Source organism: Aptenodytes forsteri, unplaced genomic scaffold (genome assembly GCF_000699145.1).
Source record: "Aptenodytes forsteri isolate BGI_AS27 unplaced genomic scaffold, ASM69914v1 Scaffold184, whole genome shotgun sequence".
Classification (NCBI taxonomy): Eukaryota; Metazoa; Chordata; class Aves; order Sphenisciformes; family Spheniscidae; genus Aptenodytes; species Aptenodytes forsteri.
In genome coordinates, this window is record NW_008796078.1 from 2,812,404 (window position 1) to 2,836,202 (window position 23,799).

Genomic DNA, 23,799 nt, shown 5'->3' on the forward strand with positions numbered 1-23,799 from the left:
TTTGAGCTATGGTGGCATTCTTGCTAAATGTAAAAAAGACTCTGCTGAATTTTAGGACCTGAAATTAAAGCTTTTATTACCTCCTTTCTTGCCTCTCTGTACCCAGGATATTACAGGAGTATGTTGCTGTGGGCACCATTTTCAGGAAAGCCACCAGCAGAATTCCACATTTTTTCCTTTGACTTTTTTCAGTTTTGCTTACTCTGCTGGCTGCATTAGTTAGACCTTTATGTAACCTTCTCCTGCCCTGTGCTTGCATTCACCTGGCAGAATTAGTGATTGCTGTACAAGCAAGACTTTCAAATACTCTGCTTTAGAGTACACCGCATTCTCATGCACACATAGCAGTTTGCGATGGATGGCCCTCTCAATCACAGCTAGAAAAACACTCACACCTCTAATGTAACTTTGTAGAGTATAAGCATGAGTTATATGTCAAATGGACTCAACGCAGACAGGATTAAGCATGTAAAAACAAAATACTGCATAGTAGTAGAGTGGCAAAAAGCAGCCAAGAAGCACTTAGCACGTACTGTAGGGAGCCTGAGAGGTGCTTGTTGTTACTCCTAATGTTTAGCATTTGTGATTCAGCTCTTCAGCTTGCTCTAAGAGTGAAAAAAGAGAAAAGGAAACTTGACCTTGACTTCAAGAGTACAGCTTGACCCCATTGCTACTGGAAGAATCATGGAACTGCTTTTCCTCTTCCCATAATACCTTCCTTATATTTAAGGAAAGTTTTAGCAGCCAGATCACATGACCCCACAGCTTAGCCTAGAAAGTGCCACATATGATTTTTATTCTTTTGGGAAAAAAATGAGGCACAGGCTTCCTGGTAGGCAGCCAGTGAGTGAAGTCAGGTGGAATTTGCCTTCACTTGACTATAATCAGCTTTGTCCCTTTGTTGATGCCACCTCAGCCATACGCTGTTACCACCTTCTCATCCTGCACCTACTGTCATAAAGCTCAGCAGGAAAAATAAACTGAGGCCACAATAACATATGGAAGTGTCTTGGCAAGATTTGGCTGGTCATTTGAAATGTTTTTCCTTTTTCTGTGGGTAGGAGATGAAGTCAATTATATGTTGTTTCATATATAGGGATCATTATTTTTAGACCAGCAGCAGGTCTTAGGCTCTGCATGTAATCTGCTCAGAGCGAGCCACATGAGGCATCAAGGTTTGCACAAAGTGTCTGTGGAGCTCAGAGTCATTGATGCTGAGTATAACTTGAGTTTTGGAAGTGTGGATACTGAAAGCACTGAATTGTGTGATAATTTAAAGCTGAATGACTCATGTTTGTCTATGTCAACTTCTGTTTCAGGCATGGCAGATTTGTGATAAAAGCTTTTTGTAAAAACAGATCCCAACTTACATAATTCTTAGTACGTTGGTGTTCTCTGTGTCAAGCAAGGGAGATATGAGGCTGTCCTATTAACTGTGGCCAGAGTGCCACTGAGTTTGGAGTGTGCATGTATTGCAGACAGGAATCTCTGCATGTTTTGAGCAGCCAGGGACAGTGCATATAGAGGGAATCTTGGTGCGTTTAAAGGTTATCAGGGCCCATTCTGAAAAACAGCAGCTGAACTGTGTGCGTTTGGTGCTGCCAGTGAGAAGGTTTGCCTAGGATGTCATCCCTCAGCTATACATAGCAGACTCAAAGCTCCTTACAGAGAAACCTCTTACCAGTCACTTTCCACAAATGGTGCATATACCTAAAGGTACTTACTGAAAATCCTTGAGAGGTATTTAATGCAAAAGCAGTTAGTCTCTCTGGTGTTTTTCAGAAGCTCCCACACACCACTAGCAGGGAGAAGTGCAGGGCAGCTACAGCACAGCACTTGTGCCAGTTACTCGTTTTGTCTCAACCAAGCTCTGCCACCCCAAGAGCTTGCCAAGATGTGTGATATGGGGGGGCTCGACAACCTGATTGCCAACACCGCCTATCTGCAGGCAAGGAAGAGTGGAGATGGAGACACCAGGGAGATGCAAAAGAAACGTAAGAGCCTCTCACTGCCCAACATTGATCAATGCAGAGAGGCTAGACAGTCTGTTGTTGCTGATTATGACAGCATCTGTGAGCAGCAGCCCATTGGCAAGAAATTCTTCAGAAACTTCTTAGACACAGTGCCAGAATATTTGGTAGCTAGGGACTTCCTGGATGAGGTGTTAAACTGGGAGTTGGCAGAGGACACTGTCAAGAGCAGTACCGTGGAGAATATGATCACCAATTTTCTTAAGGCAGGCTCCAAAAACTATCTGGCTTTCATGAGCTCTGACTTGGCCAGCAAATGCCAGGCAGCTACTGCAAAAGACTATGAGAATGTCGTGCAGCTGGCCAAGGAGGAAACCAAACTCTTCCTTAAAGACAAGCCCTTCCAGGACTTCCAGACCAGCCCCTTCTATGACAAATTCATCCAATGGAAAGTTTTTGAGAAGCAGCCGGTAACTGAGAAATACTTCTATGAATTCCGAGTGCTGGGCAAAGGTGGCTTCGGAGAGGTAAGAGCTGTACTTTTAAGGATGTGGGTCATCCCCTTTCAAGACCAGCAGGTGGGTCTGCAAAGAGGAACTTGGCAATGGTTTAAGAAATTGTCCAAGGTTTTGCAAAACTTGCTCCTTCAGATAGTCCATTTCCCAGAAATGAGGCTGGGTTTGTTAATCTATACTGTGATAGAGGCTCCAGATGCCTGTTAGTGAAGAGCTACTCTAAAATTTTTATATTCTGTATCTATGCTAGTAAAAAGCAGGCTTCTTTACAAAAGCTTGCATGATGGTCTATATAGTTCATTATTAGTCTGCTCCTTGGCACTGTTTTAGCCTGGGCTATCTCACACACTCCCAGATAGTTCCTAGGTGCAGTTTAGGGAATAACACAGATCAGGATCTGTTCCCAAAACACAGTATGAATAAGGCTACCTTTTTTTTTTGAGATGGAAGAGAGTTTAGCTATACAGATGCAAGCTGTATATGCCGCTTACTCTCATTGTCAGAGAATGGGTTCTTCTTCGTTTTATTTGCTAATACATGTCTACTAATGGTGTCCTCAAGAACTTTGCATAAGGTCCACCATATACTGGTCTGGAACAGAACAGGTTGTATGCTTGTTTTTTCCTTATTTTCTCTGTTAATATACTCTGCCACGGAAGTTAGCATCAGCAGCTACTAATATGCATCTGTGATTCCCCAGTTCCTGCCTATTACTGCCCTTGATATTCCGGTCTGTATGTGTAAAATTCCTTCATTACCTTTCCTCGTGCATCTTGCTTCTCTAGGTTTGTGCCATCCAGGTGAAAAATACTGGCAAGATGTATGCCTGCAAGAAACTGGATAAGAAAAGGTTAAAAAAGAAAGGTGGAGAGAAGATGGCACTACTGGAGAAAGAGATCCTGGAGAAGGTCAACAGTCCTTTCATAGTCACACTAGCTTATGCCTATGAGAGCAAAACCCACCTGTGTCTTGTCATGAGCCTCATGAATGGAGGGGATCTGAAGTTTCACATCTACAATGTGGGAGAAAGGGGTTTGGAAATGAACAGGGTCATCTATTACTCAGCTCAGATCACCTGTGGGATTCTGCATCTCCATTCCATCAAGATTGTGTACCGGGACATGAAACCAGAAAATGTCCTCCTGGATGATAACGGTAATTGCAGACTGTCTGATCTTGGATTGGCAGTGCGAGTCAAAGAAGGAAAAAGCATTACGCAGAGGGTGAGTACAAATTCATTGAACGTGGGCAGTGGGAAGGGAATCTGTTCTATTTCTAATACATTATGAGTCCAAGACTTAATTTCCTGGGATTTGTTCTTTGCTAAAGACCTTACGTGGTCATTTCATTCTAAGAGACAGGTGGTAAGAAGATTTGGTTGATTAACTCTATATTGATGCTATATGTAGTAAAATAACTTCTCTTACACAGAAACAGTAGAATCAACTTGACCTGTTGTTTCTCTTAAGATAAACTCTTGAACTGATCATTTTAAAGAGGCTAACACAGATGCCTTGTGCCTTGAGCAATAGTGCGTAGTTGGGGATTTAACCAATTACTTGTTTGTTTAGTGAGCAGCAGTCAAAGATAGGACTCCTTCTGTATTCAGTTTTTGCTCCTAGAAGAGTACAATTTCTTTCAGATTACTCTTAAGTGATGCTACTGATTGTATTGCAGGTGTTCATGCTGCTGCACAATAAATCATTGCCAACCTTCCTCCCCCCACAAATTAATTCCCGAAAAAGCTAGCAGACTTGATGACAGTTTGCCTGTGTACATGCCTGTGTGCGTGTGTAGGAAGAAAGAGATGGATGACCAACTGGTTTTTGCTGTGTGAATTAGACTGTGCCGCACTTCAGCTGTGCTGAAGTCATCCCAAAACTAACCCAGATTTGTAGTAATGTCGTGAGGTTTACACAAGAAAGATGTATTCAGGTAGCTTAACTATGAAAAAAGCCTATTTCTCCGAGGTGTCTGGAGCTTAAAGATGTATACAATGGGTGAACGTGTCTGAAATACACTAAGAATATGAAGAAACGGAAGCAACGTTATAAACTGGTCTAACTGTCCTTACGTTAAACTCCCCAGTTCTTTCAAGTTACTCTGTAGAAATTCAGTAGAAGAGAGAGGACCTGCTAGTAATCTTTTGCATCATGCTTGAAGTATACACGTCTTTTGACATTGTTACTTTATACAGTAATTTGTAATTTGAAGGATATATTTTTTTCCTGGCAATTTAAAAAGTTTGTATTATGAGTGGTTTTAGTTCTTGGTGAAAGAAAATATGGAAACTGCTGTATTTTTAGATAGGAAATAATTTTAAAATGAGACTGCATTGTGTGTTAGATACGAAAATACAGTATCTGTGAAAGCTAAGGCAGGTTTTTAAATAGAACTAAGGTGAAATGGGAACGTTGTTTTGTTTGTGAAGATGGCATTTTGATCAGTGAACCCAAAGCTATAAACCTTACCGTGCTTTGCAAGTTATAGATGCATGCAGTTATTACAACCAGAAGAAATCATTTTGTCCAAGGGCAGTTTTTCCTACTTGTAAATACATGGGGTTTGGCAGAAGAAGAAAAAAACAAAATGAAAGAATGTATTTAGATATGTCTAACCACTTCTGTTGGCATTAGGGTAGAATCTCAAAGCAGTAGTGGACAAGGCGGTTGTTCCTCCTCACTTTCTATGACAGTCATCAGGTTGTTATAATGATTTTTCTTCTGTTCACTGTTTTTAGAAGCGCTATTCACAGTTAAATGAGTGGTTTTATTAGAGCAAAACCTGCAATGGATAATATACTACACGATTGTAGTGTGTTATAAGGAATTTCTGTTAAAGGCAGTTTTATTCATACAGGAAATTAAAATAGGAGAAGGAAGAAAAAGAAGTTTGGGGTTTTTTTTTTCCTGTGTCATAACTATGAGTGCATAATAATTCCCAGTATTGTTTTGCATTTATATAAACTAACCCTATTTGAGTCATTTGAAAGCTATTACTAAAAAACATTATATAAGAGCTAGATACTACTATTATTTATAGTAACGTCATATAGAGGAAGACCTAAAGACACCTGTACAGAATTTGTTGCATTAAGCTTCACCATGTACTCCTGTAATAAAATAAAAATGGTGCTGTTAAATGAATTTTTCTTTACTAATCACAGTTACATTGGGACTTAAAATTGGCAGAAAGTTTATATCATAGTGTGCTTTTTGAGTATGACTACCCAATTGTTATCACTTTAAAAAAATCTTGAGAGAAGATATTTGTATAGGTTTGGGTTTTTTTCACCCAAAAAGATATATGGCTCCAAGACAGATTTATTAAATGAAATTTAATCAGTTGCACCATTTTGTGGACACAGTTTTATAAGGGCAATTTTATAAGCTAAAGCAGAAAATATATTCCTCCAGGCCAAACCTCTATTGTACTGTATGTCTGAGCGAAGTGCCTAACATGATAAAGCTGTTTCTAGATTTTGGATGATGGTCTGAACTGACAACTTAAGGCTTACAATTTTCAGTCACTAATTATAGGGAAAATACTACTGATCTATAACATAAAACCTTTTCATTTCAATTTATTTATCCATTTGCAAAGAATCCTTCTGTTTTGATGGATGTTGTAGTACATTGAACTTCATTCATCTCTCCAGCAGTTCTGACTTTAAAGCCTTGTAATCTTGTAGCCCTCTTTTATGACCTGGTTCTTCAATATCATACTTAAAATACTGTTCTATTGCACTATAAGAATAATGCCTAACTTTGCTTTAATCATATTCATAAGTCATTCTACTGCCTGAAAGTAGTTAGTACCAAATGAAACCATGGTTTAGCTGTCTGGTACAGTTAATGGTCATTTATTTCCTCTGTTAAGATAAATTTTACTTAGCCAGTCTTACACATATTACGAAGAATTAAGATAGTTTATTTGTTAAATGTCAGGTAGAAATAATTTTAAAAATTGCATCTATTGTGTATTCTGTAAGGTGATATATTAAAAAAAAAAAACCCTTGGATTTTTTTCCTTTTTTCTACTGTCTAATGAAAACTTCTGAGCTTGAGTTTGATTTTTTTCATTTTATTTCTTCTTTTTCATCTTGGAAATATCAGTAGCAGCAACTGTTGAATTCCTTGTTTTGCTGAAGTACTGTTTCAGAGGGGAAAAAAGTAATATGCTTTCCTGGGTTGTAGTTTAACAGTTTACTCACAGTGAACAGATTTCTACAATGCAAGCTACCCTTGTAGCCAGTAAAGCTACTTTTATTATGAGATTATATTCATTCTGAGTATGGACATCCTGTTTTAGTCTCATACTCTTATAAAGAAGCAGAATGGTGCCTTTTTTAAAATAGAGCGCTTTCCTCCAAATTGTTTCCTGCAGCTGTGAACTAAATAGATGCTAAAGTAAAATAATTAAATTTTTTTCAACAACTGTCTACAAATCTCTCCCAGCGATATAGGTTTTTCTTCCTGAGTGCTAATCTTTTCATGATCTCTCTAGTTCTTCAAGTGTTAAGTGGATCTTCCTTGTGAGTAAGCAAAATAAAATAGAAAATTCTTCCATACCTTTTATATATCAGGAGGAGCCAGGTAAACAAATGTGGAGTAGACATCTGATCTTAGGCACGTGCTTAAAAAATATTCATCTCCATGTGTTTGACTGTAACTATGCTGGTATGAAAATGTCTCTTAATACAAAATAGTGAAACAAAGCAGCAGTTTTCTGCCTTTTTTTCTATGTCTCTTTTTTTGCTATATATTATGAAGTAGAAACATCATATGATGACTTTCATCGTTCCTTATACAGGGTTGAATAGTATATAATATATGGATTTATCTGTGTATTTATTTCATTAGAGATTGCAAAAAATACAGTATTTCGATGCATTCTGAAAGTTTTGTACACCTCTCATGAGTGTACGAGCCATTAAAGATAAATCTATTCTGCTTTCAAAGCATCAAAAAAATTCCTAGCTTCTCATGTATGAATAAATGCCCATCAGCCATACATCAGCCGGAGGATCCATAAATCCCTTTTGTAAATCTTGTTAGGTGATTAGGTTATCACACGGCACAAATGATAAGCTAGTTAATGAGTTCCTGTTTTAGTCATTTTCCAACTTTTTGATGAAGATTTCTATGAAACCATAATGTTTATGTACTGTTTACCAGCCAAAGATTATTATCTTTGTGGGTGTAAAGTTTTTTTGAATTTTAGATGGGTGACTTTAATGTGGTCATCTTATAAAGTAATGTGTGTTTATGCTGCAGAAAAAGCGTTGTGCAGCCGGTGATTTAGTACTTACGTAACTGAAGAAGTAGCCTTGGTATCCTTAAAGTATTGTCATTACATATACTCCTTTTGAGAAATATTTGTGTGTTCTATACCAATTATCTGTAACTATTGTAAATAAAAATACCTTACTTTCAGAAACAATGCTCCTTACAAAGGTCTAGAAAGAGTTGGGTACCCAGCCTTAAGTTTCCTCCCTTTCTTTTCAGTTGCTAAAGCAGCAAGTAGAAACATCTGGCTTTCCATGTGACTGTTATTTTGAACATATATAGGCAGTTGTAAGTAATTGGTACAGTAATAATTACAGAGTTTAGGGAACTTTAATTTCACTAAGGTGTGCTGGAAAAATCACAAAAAAAATTAAAATACACAAGTTTGAGCAATAACAGTCTTGCAAATAAAAGAAGTAGAAGGCAATTGAAAGCTACTTACAATGTATTTTTTCTTCATGAAACAAACATGGATTACATGGGATCTTGTCGTGATACATACATGTACCTGTGCAGTCTACCTAGAAATGTGTACATGCACACTTACTCAGGCAGAGTTCTTACTGACATCACTGGAAACAGAAATAAACTCTTTGCCAGTGATAATATAATTATTCAGGACTTTAGGAAATACCATTATGACTTTTCATACAAATGTGCTTGTAGCATCTGTTCTGATGTGTTGATCATACTGTGCATAAACTAGATTGTATCTTGAAATTACGCCTTTTTAAATGTTGGTATTCTCTTTGTCTTATATAATTGAAATAGGCAACAAGGAGAAACTGGAGCCTGCAAAGATGGCTTTTGCATAGGCAAAATGTTTTATCTAGTTATGTACTCACTTGATTGATTCTGGAACTAGTTCTTTTTGCATGACAGAAATGAGGAGGCTCCATCCCAAGTTTCTCCACTTGAACAGTTTGACCTGGCATCGTTTTTCTTGAAGTCTCTGCAACTTTTCTCACACAACTCAAAATTCACTCGTTGTATGAGAGTCAAATGCTCCTGCCCTTCTTCAAAAGAGTAATCTACTTAATTTCCTGAGAATGGTTGCGAGAAAAGTAAGCATGTTCTTCTGTTTAGTACCCTCATATCCTCTGCGTATCGAAATATAGAGGACTTAATTCCATTTTTCCAAAAGTCAGTGCGTAATTGCTCTTTATTTTGGGAGGAACTTTCTGCCCTTACTGGGTATGGTTTTTGTGCAATGCAACTGTTGCATGTGAATTATTAAGTGCTTTTGTGCAGGTGCATGTGAGCCAGAGAGCTTAAATATTGACATAATAACTGTGAAAAATAAGGCAAACATATTTTTGTTGTATTTATAAAAGTGCATTCATATCTTCAGAGGTTTCAGGCTTCTTCACAGTTTTCCTGTGCTGTGTTTTATATATTTGAAGGACATCATAATATTTTTATAGGAAAAACATGTTTTGGTTAAAATCTTACTCAAAATGTCCTTTTGCCCTCCTGTATGTTTGTTTATTATAAGATTCTATTTCTTAGGAAAACAGAAGGAAATCTATTTAGATGTTTCTGAAACTTGCAGTTTAATTTCAAGGCAGTTTAGAAGTGGGAGGAGGGTTTAGACTTGTAAAATAAAAAATAACTCAGCAATCTGTTGTACAGTTGACCTACAGTTGACCTTTGGTCATTATCACATGGCATTCTTATTGGATACGATTCTGTAAAAATTTATTCTTCCTTTGCATTTTGAAAAATGACAGCCATTCATTTGCTCAGGATTAGAGTGACTTGCTGCTATTTTACAGTTTCAAAACCACCATTCTCCTTATGCGTTTTGAAGTATGACATGTAAAATTGATTGTGATTTACTAGCAGAACTTTGTTCTTAAAAATTTTGATAACCACAGTTGTTATGAAGTGCGTCATCATGACAGGTATTTCAGATTTTTTTAATCTCTGAAACATATACTTTACAGAATGCAGCCTTATCCACTATGAATGCCATGATCATGAGAGTGAAGGGAGCAAAAATGATTTTGTGGGATCATTCTGCCTCCTGCAGTTTTGCAGGTGGCAGAAAGGACACTGTAGTCATCTAAAATTATGCGAATGCCATGTGTCCCACGAAATGCTTTTCCTACACAGGGTGTGCCACCCATGAGACACATTTTTCTGTCTGGGAAATGACATTGGAGCCCTTTAAGACGTAGCATCAGGTCTCTTTGCAAGACTTTTAACCTTGTTTTTCATTCAGTTTAATCTGACAGTTAATAAATGCTATAGCATGTTCTATAAAAAAGCAAGAGATAAGACTCCTTATCAAGTTCCTAGAGCTGCTAGAAAGCTTAATTGAGCTCTTTGAACATGAAGAATGCTATGTAAGTGCTAAATACTACTGTTTAGTCCCTTTGTCTCTTGAGGCTCGTTATTTATTATAAAAAATAATACACACTCTGGAATGATCTCTCTGGTAAATCATCTAGTGGACCACTTGTTGCTTCAACATTGTCAAAGATGTTTTTATTTTATTGGGTAAGAAATGCAGCATTTGGCTGACAATGTAATTCTTTGAGCTGTTGATTTGACAGCTTTGACCAGAAGCAGTTTTGCAGGATGGTGAGGAATGTAGTACTTCTGTTCTTATTGGACCGCATGTGACATTCCACTTACTGTGATGAGTAGTTTCAGTTAACAAATGTATAATGACTTTTTTATGAAGACAAAATAAAATCCTGAAATTACAGGCACAAGCAAGTGAAAACTGTGGGCTTGGTTTTGCTCATTGTTCAAATTTAACATCGGCTAGTGAAAGGTAGCAGGTTCAAAACACGGGGAGGTGGTTCTTAACACAGCGTGTAGTTACGCTGCAGGACTCTCTTGCAAAAGGTCTTGTAGGGTCTAAAGAATTTATCTAGGTTCAGGGGGAGAGTGGACAATTGATGGAAGCCAACTTTGTTGAGAGAAACCATTTCTGTCTCTGGAAGCCCTTGAACTGCAAACAGTTGGAGTCTAGGAGAGAAGTATCAAGGTACACACCAGGTTCTTACAGTCTTCCCTACACATCCACTTTTTGGCCAATTCACAGACAGTAAACTGGCCATATGAGCCTTTGGTCTGATGCAGCCAGTACCCATCTTCCTGGATTTATGTGTAAAAGAATTGTACCTCCAACATCAGTCATAATCCTAAAAGATAAGGTGGATGAAATCCCGTGGATTTCAGTGATAGACAGTAACCATCCAGGCCTCATTGTCATTTGCACTGCTTAACCTACAGGGGCTGTACCTGCAGTGGAGGGCCAGTACCCTTCTCAGGGCACCTGGCAGTCCTGTTCCCTCAGTCACACTGGCACTGAACACAGAATTTCTCTTTGATGTCCTGTTTTTGAGAAAGCCACCTGCGTGTTGGGCTATGATACTGTATTTGCATTCATTATAAAGAGCTTCATAAAATATATACAGAGCTAAGTAGATGGAGAATTTTCTCCCTTATTAGTATTGCTTATGGAATATTCTGTGGCCATTAAATAATAAAACCATAAAGACCTCTGAAGTGAAGTATTATTATTCCCGCATTATAGATGGGAAATGGTCAGGAGAAATTTAAAGGGAAATTAAAGGGAAAATCATGTTACAGGAAGACTAGGGAACCCTGATAATTCTTGAATTCTAATTGTGTGGTTATGAGTCTGTACCAAGTGTTCTGCTTGTCCTATATGCTCCATCCCTATAATGTCTGATTGCTTCACTGTCTGTGAATGCATATTTCTTCTGATGACACTTCACCAAGGTGGGGATGTTAGCAGGTTCTGTCTCCAATAGGGATTTGAGGCAAAGATAGTGATTTACGCGTGATCACACAGGAAGAAAGCAGGGAGATGCTCTAGAGTCCAACGTGAAAATTGGTGCCCAGTTACTGGACCGTCCTTCCTCAAGCTATTTATCCCTTAGATTCACACTATATGAAAATCAAAACTGAAAAACATGCTGTAACTGTGTCTGTTTCTTTTCCCAAGTGTGAGCACAGAGGCAGCCTGCCCTTACTGTCACAGAAGCGGCTTTCTCTTTCATTTGTGCAACTTCCTTGATTTCAATGACTACTGATGTCCAAACTTAAAAGAGTAAAAACCAATGGTGGATTTTTTTTAGTACTCCAGTTAGTGACTTTGAACCCAGAGGCAATTTTGTTTCCTTTTTTTCTAACATAGCAGAAATTTGTTTTGTCCCTTTTGTGCTTTTATCTGTGTGGGTTTTTTTTAAGGCAGACAGCTTTCCCTGTTAAAATTATGTCCCTATGTGAAAATGAAAAAAACTTTGGTCTTGAATTTTGTGTAAGCATATGGGATTCAGTAGCTCCTAAGCTCCTAGAGAGTCTTTCTCATTATCTTTTCCTGGTAGTCTGAACAGTCCTCCTTGTGTTCTTCTGAATCAGTAGCCCATCCATTCATGATGGTTCATCCCATCATAAGGTCCTTCCCTTTGCTAAGCTTTAACAATATGCCGAAATCTTTGTTCTGTGAGGCTTTTCAAGGGTGTCTTTTGTCCTAATTAGATTTGATTTTCTCTTCTTTTAAAAGATAGTTGCCTATTCATTTGATCAACTGGCTTCTTGTTACTGTATGAACATGTGGTGAGAAAGTGTGGAGGAACTGCAATTCTGTGTGACTCATTTAAATTACGCTCCATTCCTCCTCACAGTGGCTCTTGGGAGAAAAAAGAAGATTGTAAAGTGAGTGACAGAGGCAGATCAGTTGTTCTTCTCTACATCTAGGGCCTGTTAGCTCGTGTGCAGAGAAGAGTTTTCTGTGGTCTGTTCCTGCATTCCTGCAGGGTCTATTAAGGGCATTGCTGAAGGAGTGGAGGAACAGCTGGACAAGAGAACAAAGCAGGCAGTGGCACCCCTTGGAGGAAGGAAGGACCGAGCCCCAGGAAACAGCTGATAGAGCTAAACTCAGCTTGTTTTTTTTCCTCTGTTCAACAGTTCTTGTGCCATGGCAAACAAAAGATAGACATTCTGATTTGCTTTACTGTTTGGTTTGTGATATCAATTGAGTTTGTTTTGCAGAGATCTGTGGGAAAAGGTAGAGAGATCTAAATCCCGTTTCTCCTCATTTGCCTGTTTCTGTGCTGATGAAAGCTCCAGAGAGTTCTGTTTCTTTGTCCCCTGCATCTGCTAGAAGCTGGGATAACGGCGGTTTTCAAGGGACTTTCCCTTCTTGGGACAGCAATCAGAATAGGATATATGACCGTACTTGCACTGTGGGCCTCGTTCTGCTCAGAGTTGTGGTGTGCCAAGTACCCGTTGACTGTACTGGGAACTGAATGCACTTAGTGCTTCTCAGGATCACATCTTGTATTATTATAATTGTGTGACCTTTTAAAAATTTATGCAGGATCACATTTCACAAAAGAAACATTTGTATACTTTCAGATGAGTCATTTCTACTATGCCTTGTCAAACCACACTCAAAGTGACAATTCCACTTAACAGAACTTCTTCACTAATGTATCCAAGGGCAACATTTGGTCATTACGTTTTAGAGGATTATTGAAAAATTGCATTTTGGGTTGTTCTCAAGATAGAGAAATAAAGGGAGAAGTAGATCTGTTAGCCCTTTTCAAAAGCAAGTCAATTAAAATTTAATTGACTGAAATTTAATGACTATTTTTATATTTCAAACAGCATATGCAAGTAAGGCATCCTGCTCATCATCACAAAAGACAGTATTAGATGGAGAGCAAGCAAAAAATAGCTAGTGTTGCACTGACTACGCTTCAAAAAGTTGTGTGCCTCTGCAATAGCATATGATTTCTGCCTTCTGTAAAAAAGTTGGGATAATATAACATTCTTTGGCTCCTTTGTGATTTTTTTTTTTTTTTTTTTTTTTGTTTCCTATTAGACTCTTCCGGGTCAGTGGACACTTCCAGGTCAGTGAAGGGGTAATTCCATGTGTTTATGTGTCTCTGTAAGATCACTTGAGGAGTCAACACATATGGTCAAATGGTTCCCGGTCTTATCAGGAATCTTACAGGAAAGAAGAAAACAATGTGCTTGGTCTTAGTCTCAGTCGAAACCCAATGCACGTCCTAGTAGTGTAGAGTTGACAACAAAGGAATTCAGCTTTCTGAGTGTGTTGGTTTTATTTTCCCTGTTTCCATTAAAAGAGTGAAATTTATCCATGTAAAATAAGATCTAGTAAGAAAAAGTGTTTTTCAGTTAATACACAACTTCTGAATTTACTTATAAATTGTATTGAGGGAAAACAACTACAAAAGCATCCAAACCTAATGATTTTTTGTGTGATAGACATACCAGTAACCCATACTTAGAGGTATCCATTCTGAGGCATGGTCAGATAATTCTAACTGAATTAAATACTCAGTACCAGCCCATGGAAAATAGACCCCTTCTCAAAAATAATGCATTTATCTTTTTTGTGATCTCTTTTGATTCCTTTGCTTTCTGTCCTTTTTTTTCCTTTTTACATTTCAGTATGATTTACAGTATATTTGTTTACTCCTTGGCCTGCTGAGAGTAACAACTCATTACTCCGATCAACTTTTGCTTTGGGAATCAGTGGATACATTTTCCACCTAATACACTATTTTTTTGCTGCTCAAATACCACTACTGCTAGTGAGAGTTGTACAGTTTAAAAGCTCCCTTCACTAAGCTTCTGTTTTACCTGCTTAAATAAACCTTTCCTGAGTCATTGAGGCTGCCTTTCATGTTGCCACAGGATCTCTTTTCCTTGAAAGATGATCTGATTTTTGACATCTTGTTCTCCATAATGATTAGTGCAGGGATGTTAGGTTTTAGCTTCCCTCTAATGCTATCTACTTCCCAAAGATAGAATTAAATCTTCATTTGAAAGATGTATGTTCTTCCAGTTCCGGGGGTTGAATAATTGCTTTTTTTTTTGTGTTCCCTAATAACAGCAAATGCTTACGGCTTTATCATCTTTCTTCCCAAATGATTTTGCCAAAGCTCCACATATGTAGAAATAGGTGGAAAAGACTAAAATTTAAGCTCTTTTCTTCCTTTCTTCAAATTCCTGTTGTGATAAAGATTGCAGAGATTTATGTGTTTCTTCCCCCTGCTTGTTTATGTGTTTCTCCCCCCTTAAACGTCACTGCTGACTACTTGTGAAATGTGTTTGTTTCTGCCATAGAATAGTAATGTTTAAGTGGGTTTTGAGTTTCAGGGGGTTATGAGATTAGGTTTAGATTCCTGCTTCTCAGCCTGTTCCTTCATTATGAATCATAGGAAAGCTTCAGGATCGGGAGAGATTTGTTTTAAGATCAGGTTCAAGTTTTGATGAAATTCCATGAGAAAAACAGCTCTCATAAAATTCTGAATTGGAATGGTTTGACATATCAGAGGAACAATATATGTTTCTAGACTTCTCTCAGATTGAGCTGGATCAGCTCAATAACAGCTCAAAAGATTTCAGTGCTACTAAGTTAGAATTTTGAAGTTTAATTCTTGTTCACAGTAACCCCATCCACAGTCTTTCACTTCAGTCTGAAGGGAAGCTGCTGTTGGTCCATCTCTATTTTCTATTAAATTGTGGTCATGCAGTCTTTTTGGTCTACGGTGTTATGGTCTTGCTTTCTCTGTTCTTGAGAAACGTGAGTACTGTGTCAAAGCACGGTGTTCTTCTGTATGGTGTGACTTTTTGAAGGTTATGTGGAAAATGCACATGGAAGAGACTGAAGTTACTTGGCTATTATTTCTTTGGAAAAAACAACTATGGAAGAAAGAACACAAGTGGAAGGAAGGAGAGGCAGTCAGAAAGGAGCTGCCTTGAGACACATGTATGATTGCAGAGTTCTGACTTTTCCATGTCAGATTTATCCAGTTCCCGTATGATGATGCTAAGTTGCAGCAAAGTAATGTCTTATCAGAAGGACCATACTGTGCTGTCAGGGTGCGTTTTGATGATGATATGACTCATCAGTTCTTCAAGGCATTAGTGCCCTAGCTTCATCTCCGTAAAAATAAGAATGTGTATTGCTTCCCAGAAGGAAAAAAAAACAAAAAAATATTCCAGAAGCCTATTTAGTATCTGTGTTCACTAACCGCAATGAGCTCTGTGTGCATCCTTTTGTACCAAGCTTTCTCTGCTGCTTTCAACTCCTCCTCTCCTTTCCAGGTTTCATGATCTTCTGAGGCCAGATGGATCTGGGTTCTGTGGTCCCTATTTGAGTACTTGTCCCCCTTTCTGAATGGAGCAGTAATCGTACATAAAAATGTAATACTGTCAGGGTATCTCTCGGTATTAACTTTTACTTAGAGAAATTTACTTAGAGAAATTCAATGCAAACAGTACAAATTACCTGTGGCGTGATGTCAGCTGCTGCAATGCCCATACGGCTCCTCTGTACTTTTGTGGTTTTAGTGAGGGAGGAAACAGTTTGCTTTTAATCTTTTCTTCTGCTTTCAACCTGGCTGATATTTTTGTTCTTCTCATTTCATTTCTGTTTTTCAACCAAATGGAGGATTTTGCTCTATATCCCTTTTAGGGGATAGGATTTTTTTACTTTTAGTAAAAAAAAAAAAAAGTACAAAGAGCAAAAACAAACTGGATTTAATTTTCTGTCCATTAGGCTTATGTTGTAATTGATGCTAAGATGTTCCCTCTTGCACACATTGTTTACAATAGAGTATATGCCATAATGTGTAGTGGCATGAGCTAAAGTTTATAGGGAGATCTGACTCAGAAATACTGTGCCTAAAGTTGCAAAAATTAGAGGAGTTGCCCAAACCTCATAAAATAAAATTCATCTGTTGAGCTGTGCTTTGTAAAAATATCATTTGCCCAAATGTCCTCTAGTTTTAGTTACCTTTTTCTAACTGTTTTGCTTTGGAGTGAATCTCTGTCACTGCTTGTATTCTGGTAGCACTAATGATGACCATCTTGAATAACCTTTAGTGGGATTTTGCATAAACATAATTTTTCATTTTAAATGGTAATACTACCAATTCATCAGTCCCAGTATTTCAAAAAGATATAAAAGAGGTTCGAGCAACTTCTGACATAGTTATCACTGTTAGCTGAATCTGGTAAATATATAAAATAAGGTATAGCATCAGATGCGGCAGGAAATGTTGGGTCAGGTGAGGGAATGCTGTTTCGATTGAAATCTCGCATCCTCAGTCATTAACAGCGCAGCAGAAAGCGTACAGAGAGGTTGACCTCTTCTCTTCCCTCCCAGGTGAATCAGCTCCCTAGAGAGAGAGGCAGCAGGAGCTATTTTGAACACTGTGCAGCCTGTCCCCCAGGGGGGAACACGCCAGTCCTGGTCTGGGAAGGGAGCAGGCAGATTCCCCTCTCAAAGAGCAGTCACTTCTCTTGGAGAAGGGTCCATTAGTGCTGTATATAGTAATAGCCTTTATTCAGAGAGCTTTTTTCAGTTAGGAAATACGAACTCGTTCTTTCACCTGTAATGAATGTACCTGTAATGAATGAATACTAAAATGCCTGTAATTTACTCATTATAATTTTCATAGGTTTACTTTCTTACAATGGTTTTAAGAGTTTTTCTTGGCCCTTGGTGGTAGTACTTCCTTCCAGAAACCAACAGGGAGTGCAGGTGAGAGCTTCCTCATGCAGCTCAGCTACCGGCTTGATGAGAATTTTCTCATTGGCAGCAGACCCCTGTGTTGGACCAGTTATAACCACTGAACAGGGAGGGAATCGGTGATTGTTTGTCCGATTTGTGTCTTTTTTTAATCTTTTCAAATTGATTGCTAATTGTGTTTACAGGACAAAGCTATCAATGCTATTTTCAACAGGAAAAAAATTAATATGGAAGAAAAAAGCAAGCTAAACATTAATTTAAAAAGAAACTACTTTTAGGTAGAAATTGCACAGACATTTCACCTTTGAAGAGCATATTTAAGACAATTTTCCCATATGCTAAGATGTTGAAAGACAGAAATAGTCCATGTGCTAAAACAGAGTTATACCTCAGAGTTTCTAGATAAAAAAATAGGAAAAAAATTAATATGGAAGAAAAAAGCAAGCTAAACATTAATTTAAAAAGAAACTACTTTTAGGTAGAAATTGCACAGACATTTCACCTTTGAAGAGCATATTTAAGACAATTTTCCCATATGCTAAGATGTTGAAAGACAGAAATAGTCCATGTGCTAAAACAGAGTTATACCTCAGAGTTTCTAGATAAAAAAATAAATCAATTATACAGAGTTTCTAGATACAAAATATATCAATTGTATTACTAATATTTTGGAAGAATTATAGACTAGTCTGTTTAATTGTATGCATTTCATTACTGACATTGTATAGTAAATCTGTCTGTATGTTTGTAATAGGCTGGGACAAATGGTTACATGGCTCCAGAAATCCTGAAGGAAGAAGATTACAGCTATCCTGTGGACTGGTTTGCTATGGGGTGTAGTATTTATGAGATGGTTGCTGGGCGAACACCATTCAAGGATTTCAAAGAAAAGGTTGGTAAGGATGAGGTTAAAAGAAGAACTCTGGAAGATGAGGTGACATTTGAACATGACAACTTTACAGAGGAAGCGAAAGATATTTGCCGACTGTTTTTGGCTAAGAAAACAGAGAATCGTTTAGGAAGCAGGTATGCCTTACTTCTCAAACTCAGTAAAAGCCAGATTAAAGCTGCAAATAATATTGTTACTTTACATATTACACAAAACCAGGTTAGATCTTGACTTTCTACAGAGTACTGAATTTTCCCTTTCACTTCTAGGAAGAGAGGTGGAAAGTTTTGAAGATAATATGGAAATAGGAATTTTGTTGCAATAGTGTCTTGTCCATCCTCACCCCAGACTACTCATAGGAGTTCCCTTCTTGGTATTTTGTGGGGTTAGACTTTATATAGTTTTGGGAGAAGGGAGCAGCCTATTTCTCTTGCATTTTCTTTCCTAAAGGTAAAGGATATTCAAGTAGATACCTGCATCTGTGCCAATGCAGACTGAATGCAGAGTCTTGGGCTGTATCACTTACTGGAATGATGTGGGCAAAAATCCAAATCTGCAATGTGGATTCTCTTCCCTGCAGATAGCTAACTTGCAAGGCTGTGTCATTGGCTTCTTACTGAAGAGACCTTAACCCCTCTGCTTTACTCAGGTGCTTTAAAAAAATCTTGTAGAGGTTCTGGTCTTCCTGACTCATCCTGGGGAGAAAAGGGAGGAAAAGAATGTTGGGCACAAATTCTTACAAAGCAAAACATTTTTTGGGACTTAAGAGGTGGCTTTGGGTTAATGAAGACTGATGGATGTGTCCCTGACTTAGGAATTTCAAGGAACTGTTCAATAAGAAAATTGGAAAGCTAAGCATTGTAATGTTTAGGTTGTAATATCTCTGATCCCTCTGGTAGGTGTGTGTGTATATAAAAAAAAAATCATTTAGTGCATTTCTAATGAGACAGATTGGGGATCTACATTTGCAATATAGACAAAAAAAAAAAAATAAAAATGTAAAAAACGAAAAAGAAACTGATAGTACCTGTCTTTAGAATACACCATGATTTGAATTGTGTATGAATACAAATATATTTATCAGGTGCTTTTCCAGTTTAAAGGTGGAATAGACACAGGGACTTAATGAAAATGCACAGATAGTCTTCTAAATTTATATTTCATAACAATGAAGAAGAGTTTTGCAAAATGTCACATTTGCCTGAAAAAATTAACCTTCTTCTTATTCCAGTGCTAGATGAAGGTAGCTACTCTTTGTGCCTGATGAGTTTTCCCAACAACTCTGCAAGGCTGCAGAAAAAAATAAATATTTTCAACAGCACATAGAGTGTGTTTGATACAAAATCTGTATTATTTTTGATATGTTTTAAAAGCTTATTTTAAAAATAATATAAAAAACATTTAGAGCATTCTACCTTACAAGTCAGCATGCTTTGCAGACATTTAGTCTTACAGCATTTTGTGAAGTAAACAAATTTCAGAGTAGGGGAAAATGAAATTCAGAGACTCTGAGTGACTTGGTCAAGTTCATTCAGCAAGTCTGAAGCAAAACCAGCAACAGGCTATTCACTTACTGTAACCACATTCACTTTGCCAAGGGAATCATTTACAATAATTCTGTCTGCTTACTGTTACATTATTTCTCAGCAATGGGAGAAATGTAATTGCACAGATTATTTTTAATTTTCCGCTATTTAAGATATTCTTGCTCTTAGGCGTTGTACTTAGAGAAGGAAAACAATAGCATGTATACCATACCTGGGCATGATACAGAATAAAAGCCTGCATGCACCTCTTAAACAGGGCGATACTATTCAGGACAGCTCATCCTTACGTAAAGATTAGCACTGTAATTCTACTAAGGACAACAAGACCTTGGGTTATCTACATAAGTGCCTGTTGCATAAGCTGTCCTTGAGCAGCTTTAACTTTACTTTGTATACCTGACCTTTTAAAATACTCCACTCTTTTTTTGAAGACTCAGTGTCACTGGCTAACTCAGGAAAGATGTAACCCTTTTTCTCCACTCAAGCTTTTCAGGATTGACATCTCAAATCCCAAATCTGTGAAGTGATTTTTTAATTTTTTTTTTTTTTTAATGGAGGAGTACGAAATTGATAGTTTAGATGAGTTCATTTGCTCTTTCTATTTAAGTTACGTAAACGTGCAATTCACACAGGAAGAGCTCAAGTTCATCTCCAGCTAGTTGGAAGATGCCTCAGTTGGTTCCAGTAGATGGCGTTCCTGTAGCTTGATGTTTTTAAAGTTTTTATGGTTTTGGTGGTGTCAGAAAATACATCAGGAGTAGAAACACTGCAGCAATCCATTCTGGAGCCTTCACCAGCTTCTAGTGCTTTTTGGTTTATGTTACATAAAGGAAAAGCAAAACAAAGTGAAATTTTTGTGAGTGCATCTGCCCAGTAGGATTGTTGGCCCTGCTAGTCCCAGGACGCTAGTTAATTTGAACAGCAACTCTAATGCGCTTCAAGCTAACAGTGAATGTAAATAAATCACATCAGGCTGGAGGGCTGCTCAAGTACTTGGTTATTACTAGCTGGTTAAGTTAGGAGACGATTTTGCAAGACTATGCATATGCAGATGTCATGATCCCTGTTGGTTTAATCTATACATTCATAATTGTGTTCATATGGCTCTTTTGGGTTGAAAATGTCATTTTTTCATTGCCCAGGGTGCCTGGATGGCAGCATCTATCATTCTTCAGGCTGTGATTTAGCATCCTGGTCGTGGTGGTGTTCAGTGGTTAGTGGATGGTGGTGACCTGCTCAGAGTAACCAGGCAGCAGAGGCACAAAATGACAATTTTCTAACGAGGGAGCTGAAGAGGGCAGCTGGTAGTTTGATGTCAGCTGTGCCCGGATAGCACCAAGGCAGCCTAGAAGCATGGCAGGACAGCATATGAGGAACTGGCAGTAGTGGCAAGCTGGAGGAGCTGTTCTGTATACATGGTATAAGGTCGTAAAAAAAAAAAAAAAAGGAAGATTTTGTATAGTCACACAATTGTACTACACATTGGCAAAGATAAAAAAGACTTGCCAAAGGTTTGAGGTTTGCATTGTTCTTAGAACATTGTCTAGAAATACATGAGTGCTTACACTTGGCTAATGGCTAAGTTTTGTAAGGAAGTGGGAAAAGATAGTCACACAATTGTACTACACATTGGCAAAGATAAAAAAGACTTGCCAGAGGTTTGCATTACGTTTTGTTCTTAGAACATTGTCTAGAAATACATGAGTGCTTACACTTGGCTAAGTATATGATTTTGTAAGGAAGTGGGAAAAGAAAACAGCAACATGTTAGCAACTACCATTTTCTGAGGCCAAAAACCAGACAAATTTGTTTTTCTTACATTACCATTTTCAAGACCAGTGCACCCATAAACATGTAAAAAAGAAGGCATAGGTGTAAAAAATACACTGGTCCTCCCTGCTCCTCCTTTCACTAGAGTCCAAAACTCAAACTTTGCATGCCTTGTCACTAGAGGCACAGTTCAAAAGCTGTGGTCCTTGGTCATGCTTTAATGAGCACACATTTGAGGCTCAGATTATTCTTATCATCAGAATATCCTACAAGTCTCTCTATGGGTCTACAATGAAACAATTCACTGTTTCTTTTACAGCAAAAGTTCTCCCTGAGGTCTGCAGTTGTTTTTCTTGAGACGTGTTTAAAATACGTATTTACAATGATTTTAGTCCTTTCTGGATTTTATTCTTGGGTTTTAACAATATTAATAAAAGATTGTATTTGTGACAGTGGCACACATACTTTTGCTGATGTCATAATTTGTGAATCTCTTGCTGTAAATCTTTGTTCATTTATAAGAGTAGTTCATCTGAATGAACAGACTCACTAAAACTGGGAGTGTATTAGAGCAACATAATTGAGTTTTATCATGTAAATGCATAGCTGCTTTGAATTAAGATAAAACCAGAAATGTCATTTGTCACCAGTTTCCTATTCAGACTGTTGTTCCTCAGCGTCAATCCCTAGCTGTATTAACCCAATGTGCCCCAGTCTAGAGTTTAATAGATATTCTTACCCTAGTTACTATAGAACCAACCATTGGACTTCCATTCTTGGACAGTAAATCCAATACTCCCCCTGCCCATCTTGCTAGATCTTCCGTTCTAGTTAAAAGTTTATCTTTGGATATGGGTATCTCGGTGCGCTGCCAGAAGCAGCACTGCAACTCTGGCATGGCACCTTGCCCAGACTAATTTACCCTGAGAGGTAGAGTAATGAATAATGGGATCAGGATGTTTTCTGCTTCTCAGCTTTGCTTATATTGTGCAATGCAGCGTTCTTTGGTTACGAAAAAAGGAATTGCATTGCAGTGTGTGTGTGTGTAAATATCTCTCTCTGTATAGCTCCTTACTTTAAAATACTCTCATGTATACAACACAAAGACACACCTGAAAGCAAAACATCATATTGATTAACAAACTTTTGCTTTATTGCAGAAATGAAGATGATGACCCAAGAAAACATAGTTTCTTCAAAACAATAAATTTCCACAGGCTAGAGGCAAACCTTATTGACCCTCCATTTGTGCCAGATCCATCAGTTGTCTATGCCAAAGACATTGCAGACATTGCTGACTTCTCTGAAATACGAGGAATTGAGTTTGATGACAAAGATAAGAAGTTCTTCAAAAAGTTTGCGACAGGTGCTGTCCCTATAGCCTGGCAGGAAGAAATTATTGAAACGGGACTGTTTGAAGAACTGAATGATCCTAACAGAGTAGATTCCGGGGGACACGCAAATGGAGGTGAAGCTAAGTCAGGAGTTTGTTTGTTGTTGTAAACATCACATCATTAACAAAAAGAGTAGAAACCACCTCAGAACTTTCCATGTTCTGACACTGTTTCAGAAACTCCATGCATCTGTTTAAAAAGAACCAATCGGTGTAATATGACATTGACAGGCTATGTAGGACCACCAGCTGTGTAGACTGTATTATTTTCCTTTGCTCTAGCAAAGGAGATAATATTTTTGTTTTATTGGAGATTTATCAAGATGAAGAACCATATTTCTCTAAGAAACTTAGAATGATAGAAATTCGGAAATACAAAAAGCAATAATGGAGTGAAGAGGCAACACCTTTTGAAAATGACTGACTACCATTTTGAATACAATCATTTGTTGGTTTTCCTTCTATTTTCTTGTTATTTCTACTAACATTTCCTCTTTGTTCTACAGTTTTCAGGAAAGATTTTTTAATTTTCAAGTAATATTCTCATTTAGACAATGGAGCTCATATACCATGTCAAACTTGGAATCTTACTGGTTAGCTAGTCTGTCTGTTGTTTTCTTAATTCGTTAGTTTTTGAATGGTTTGATTGTAATATGTTCAAATTGTCATAAAATGTAAAAGGTGGCTCTACATATCACTAGGAAATAGGACCAACAGGATCAAACTCTTTTCAAAGTTGATTTTAACAGAGTGAAGATAAGATTGCACCAAATTAATTGAATAAAGTATTTCTTTATTATTATTAAGCGTATTAAGTGATAATACCATATACAAAGAAAATGTATTTATCAGTTCCTTTTCACAATCAATTTTA

At 37.6% G+C, this 23,799-nt stretch overlaps 1 protein-coding gene across 1 annotated transcript; it reads left to right on the forward strand.

Annotated features, from left to right (window-relative positions):
- The first annotated feature begins 1,602 nt into the window (after positions 1-1,602).
- GRK7 (G protein-coupled receptor kinase 7) lies at positions 1,603-23,385 on the forward strand. Its single transcript, XM_009286699.2, has 4 exons — positions 1,603-2,497; positions 3,271-3,708; positions 18,081-18,352; positions 22,693-23,385. Exons 1-4 carry the CDS (start codon positions 1,748-1,750, stop codon positions 23,033-23,035), a joined length of 1,803 nt encoding a protein of 600 aa, XP_009284974.1. The 5' UTR covers positions 1,603-1,747; the 3' UTR covers positions 23,036-23,385.
- Positions 23,386-23,799: the final 414 nt, after the last annotated feature.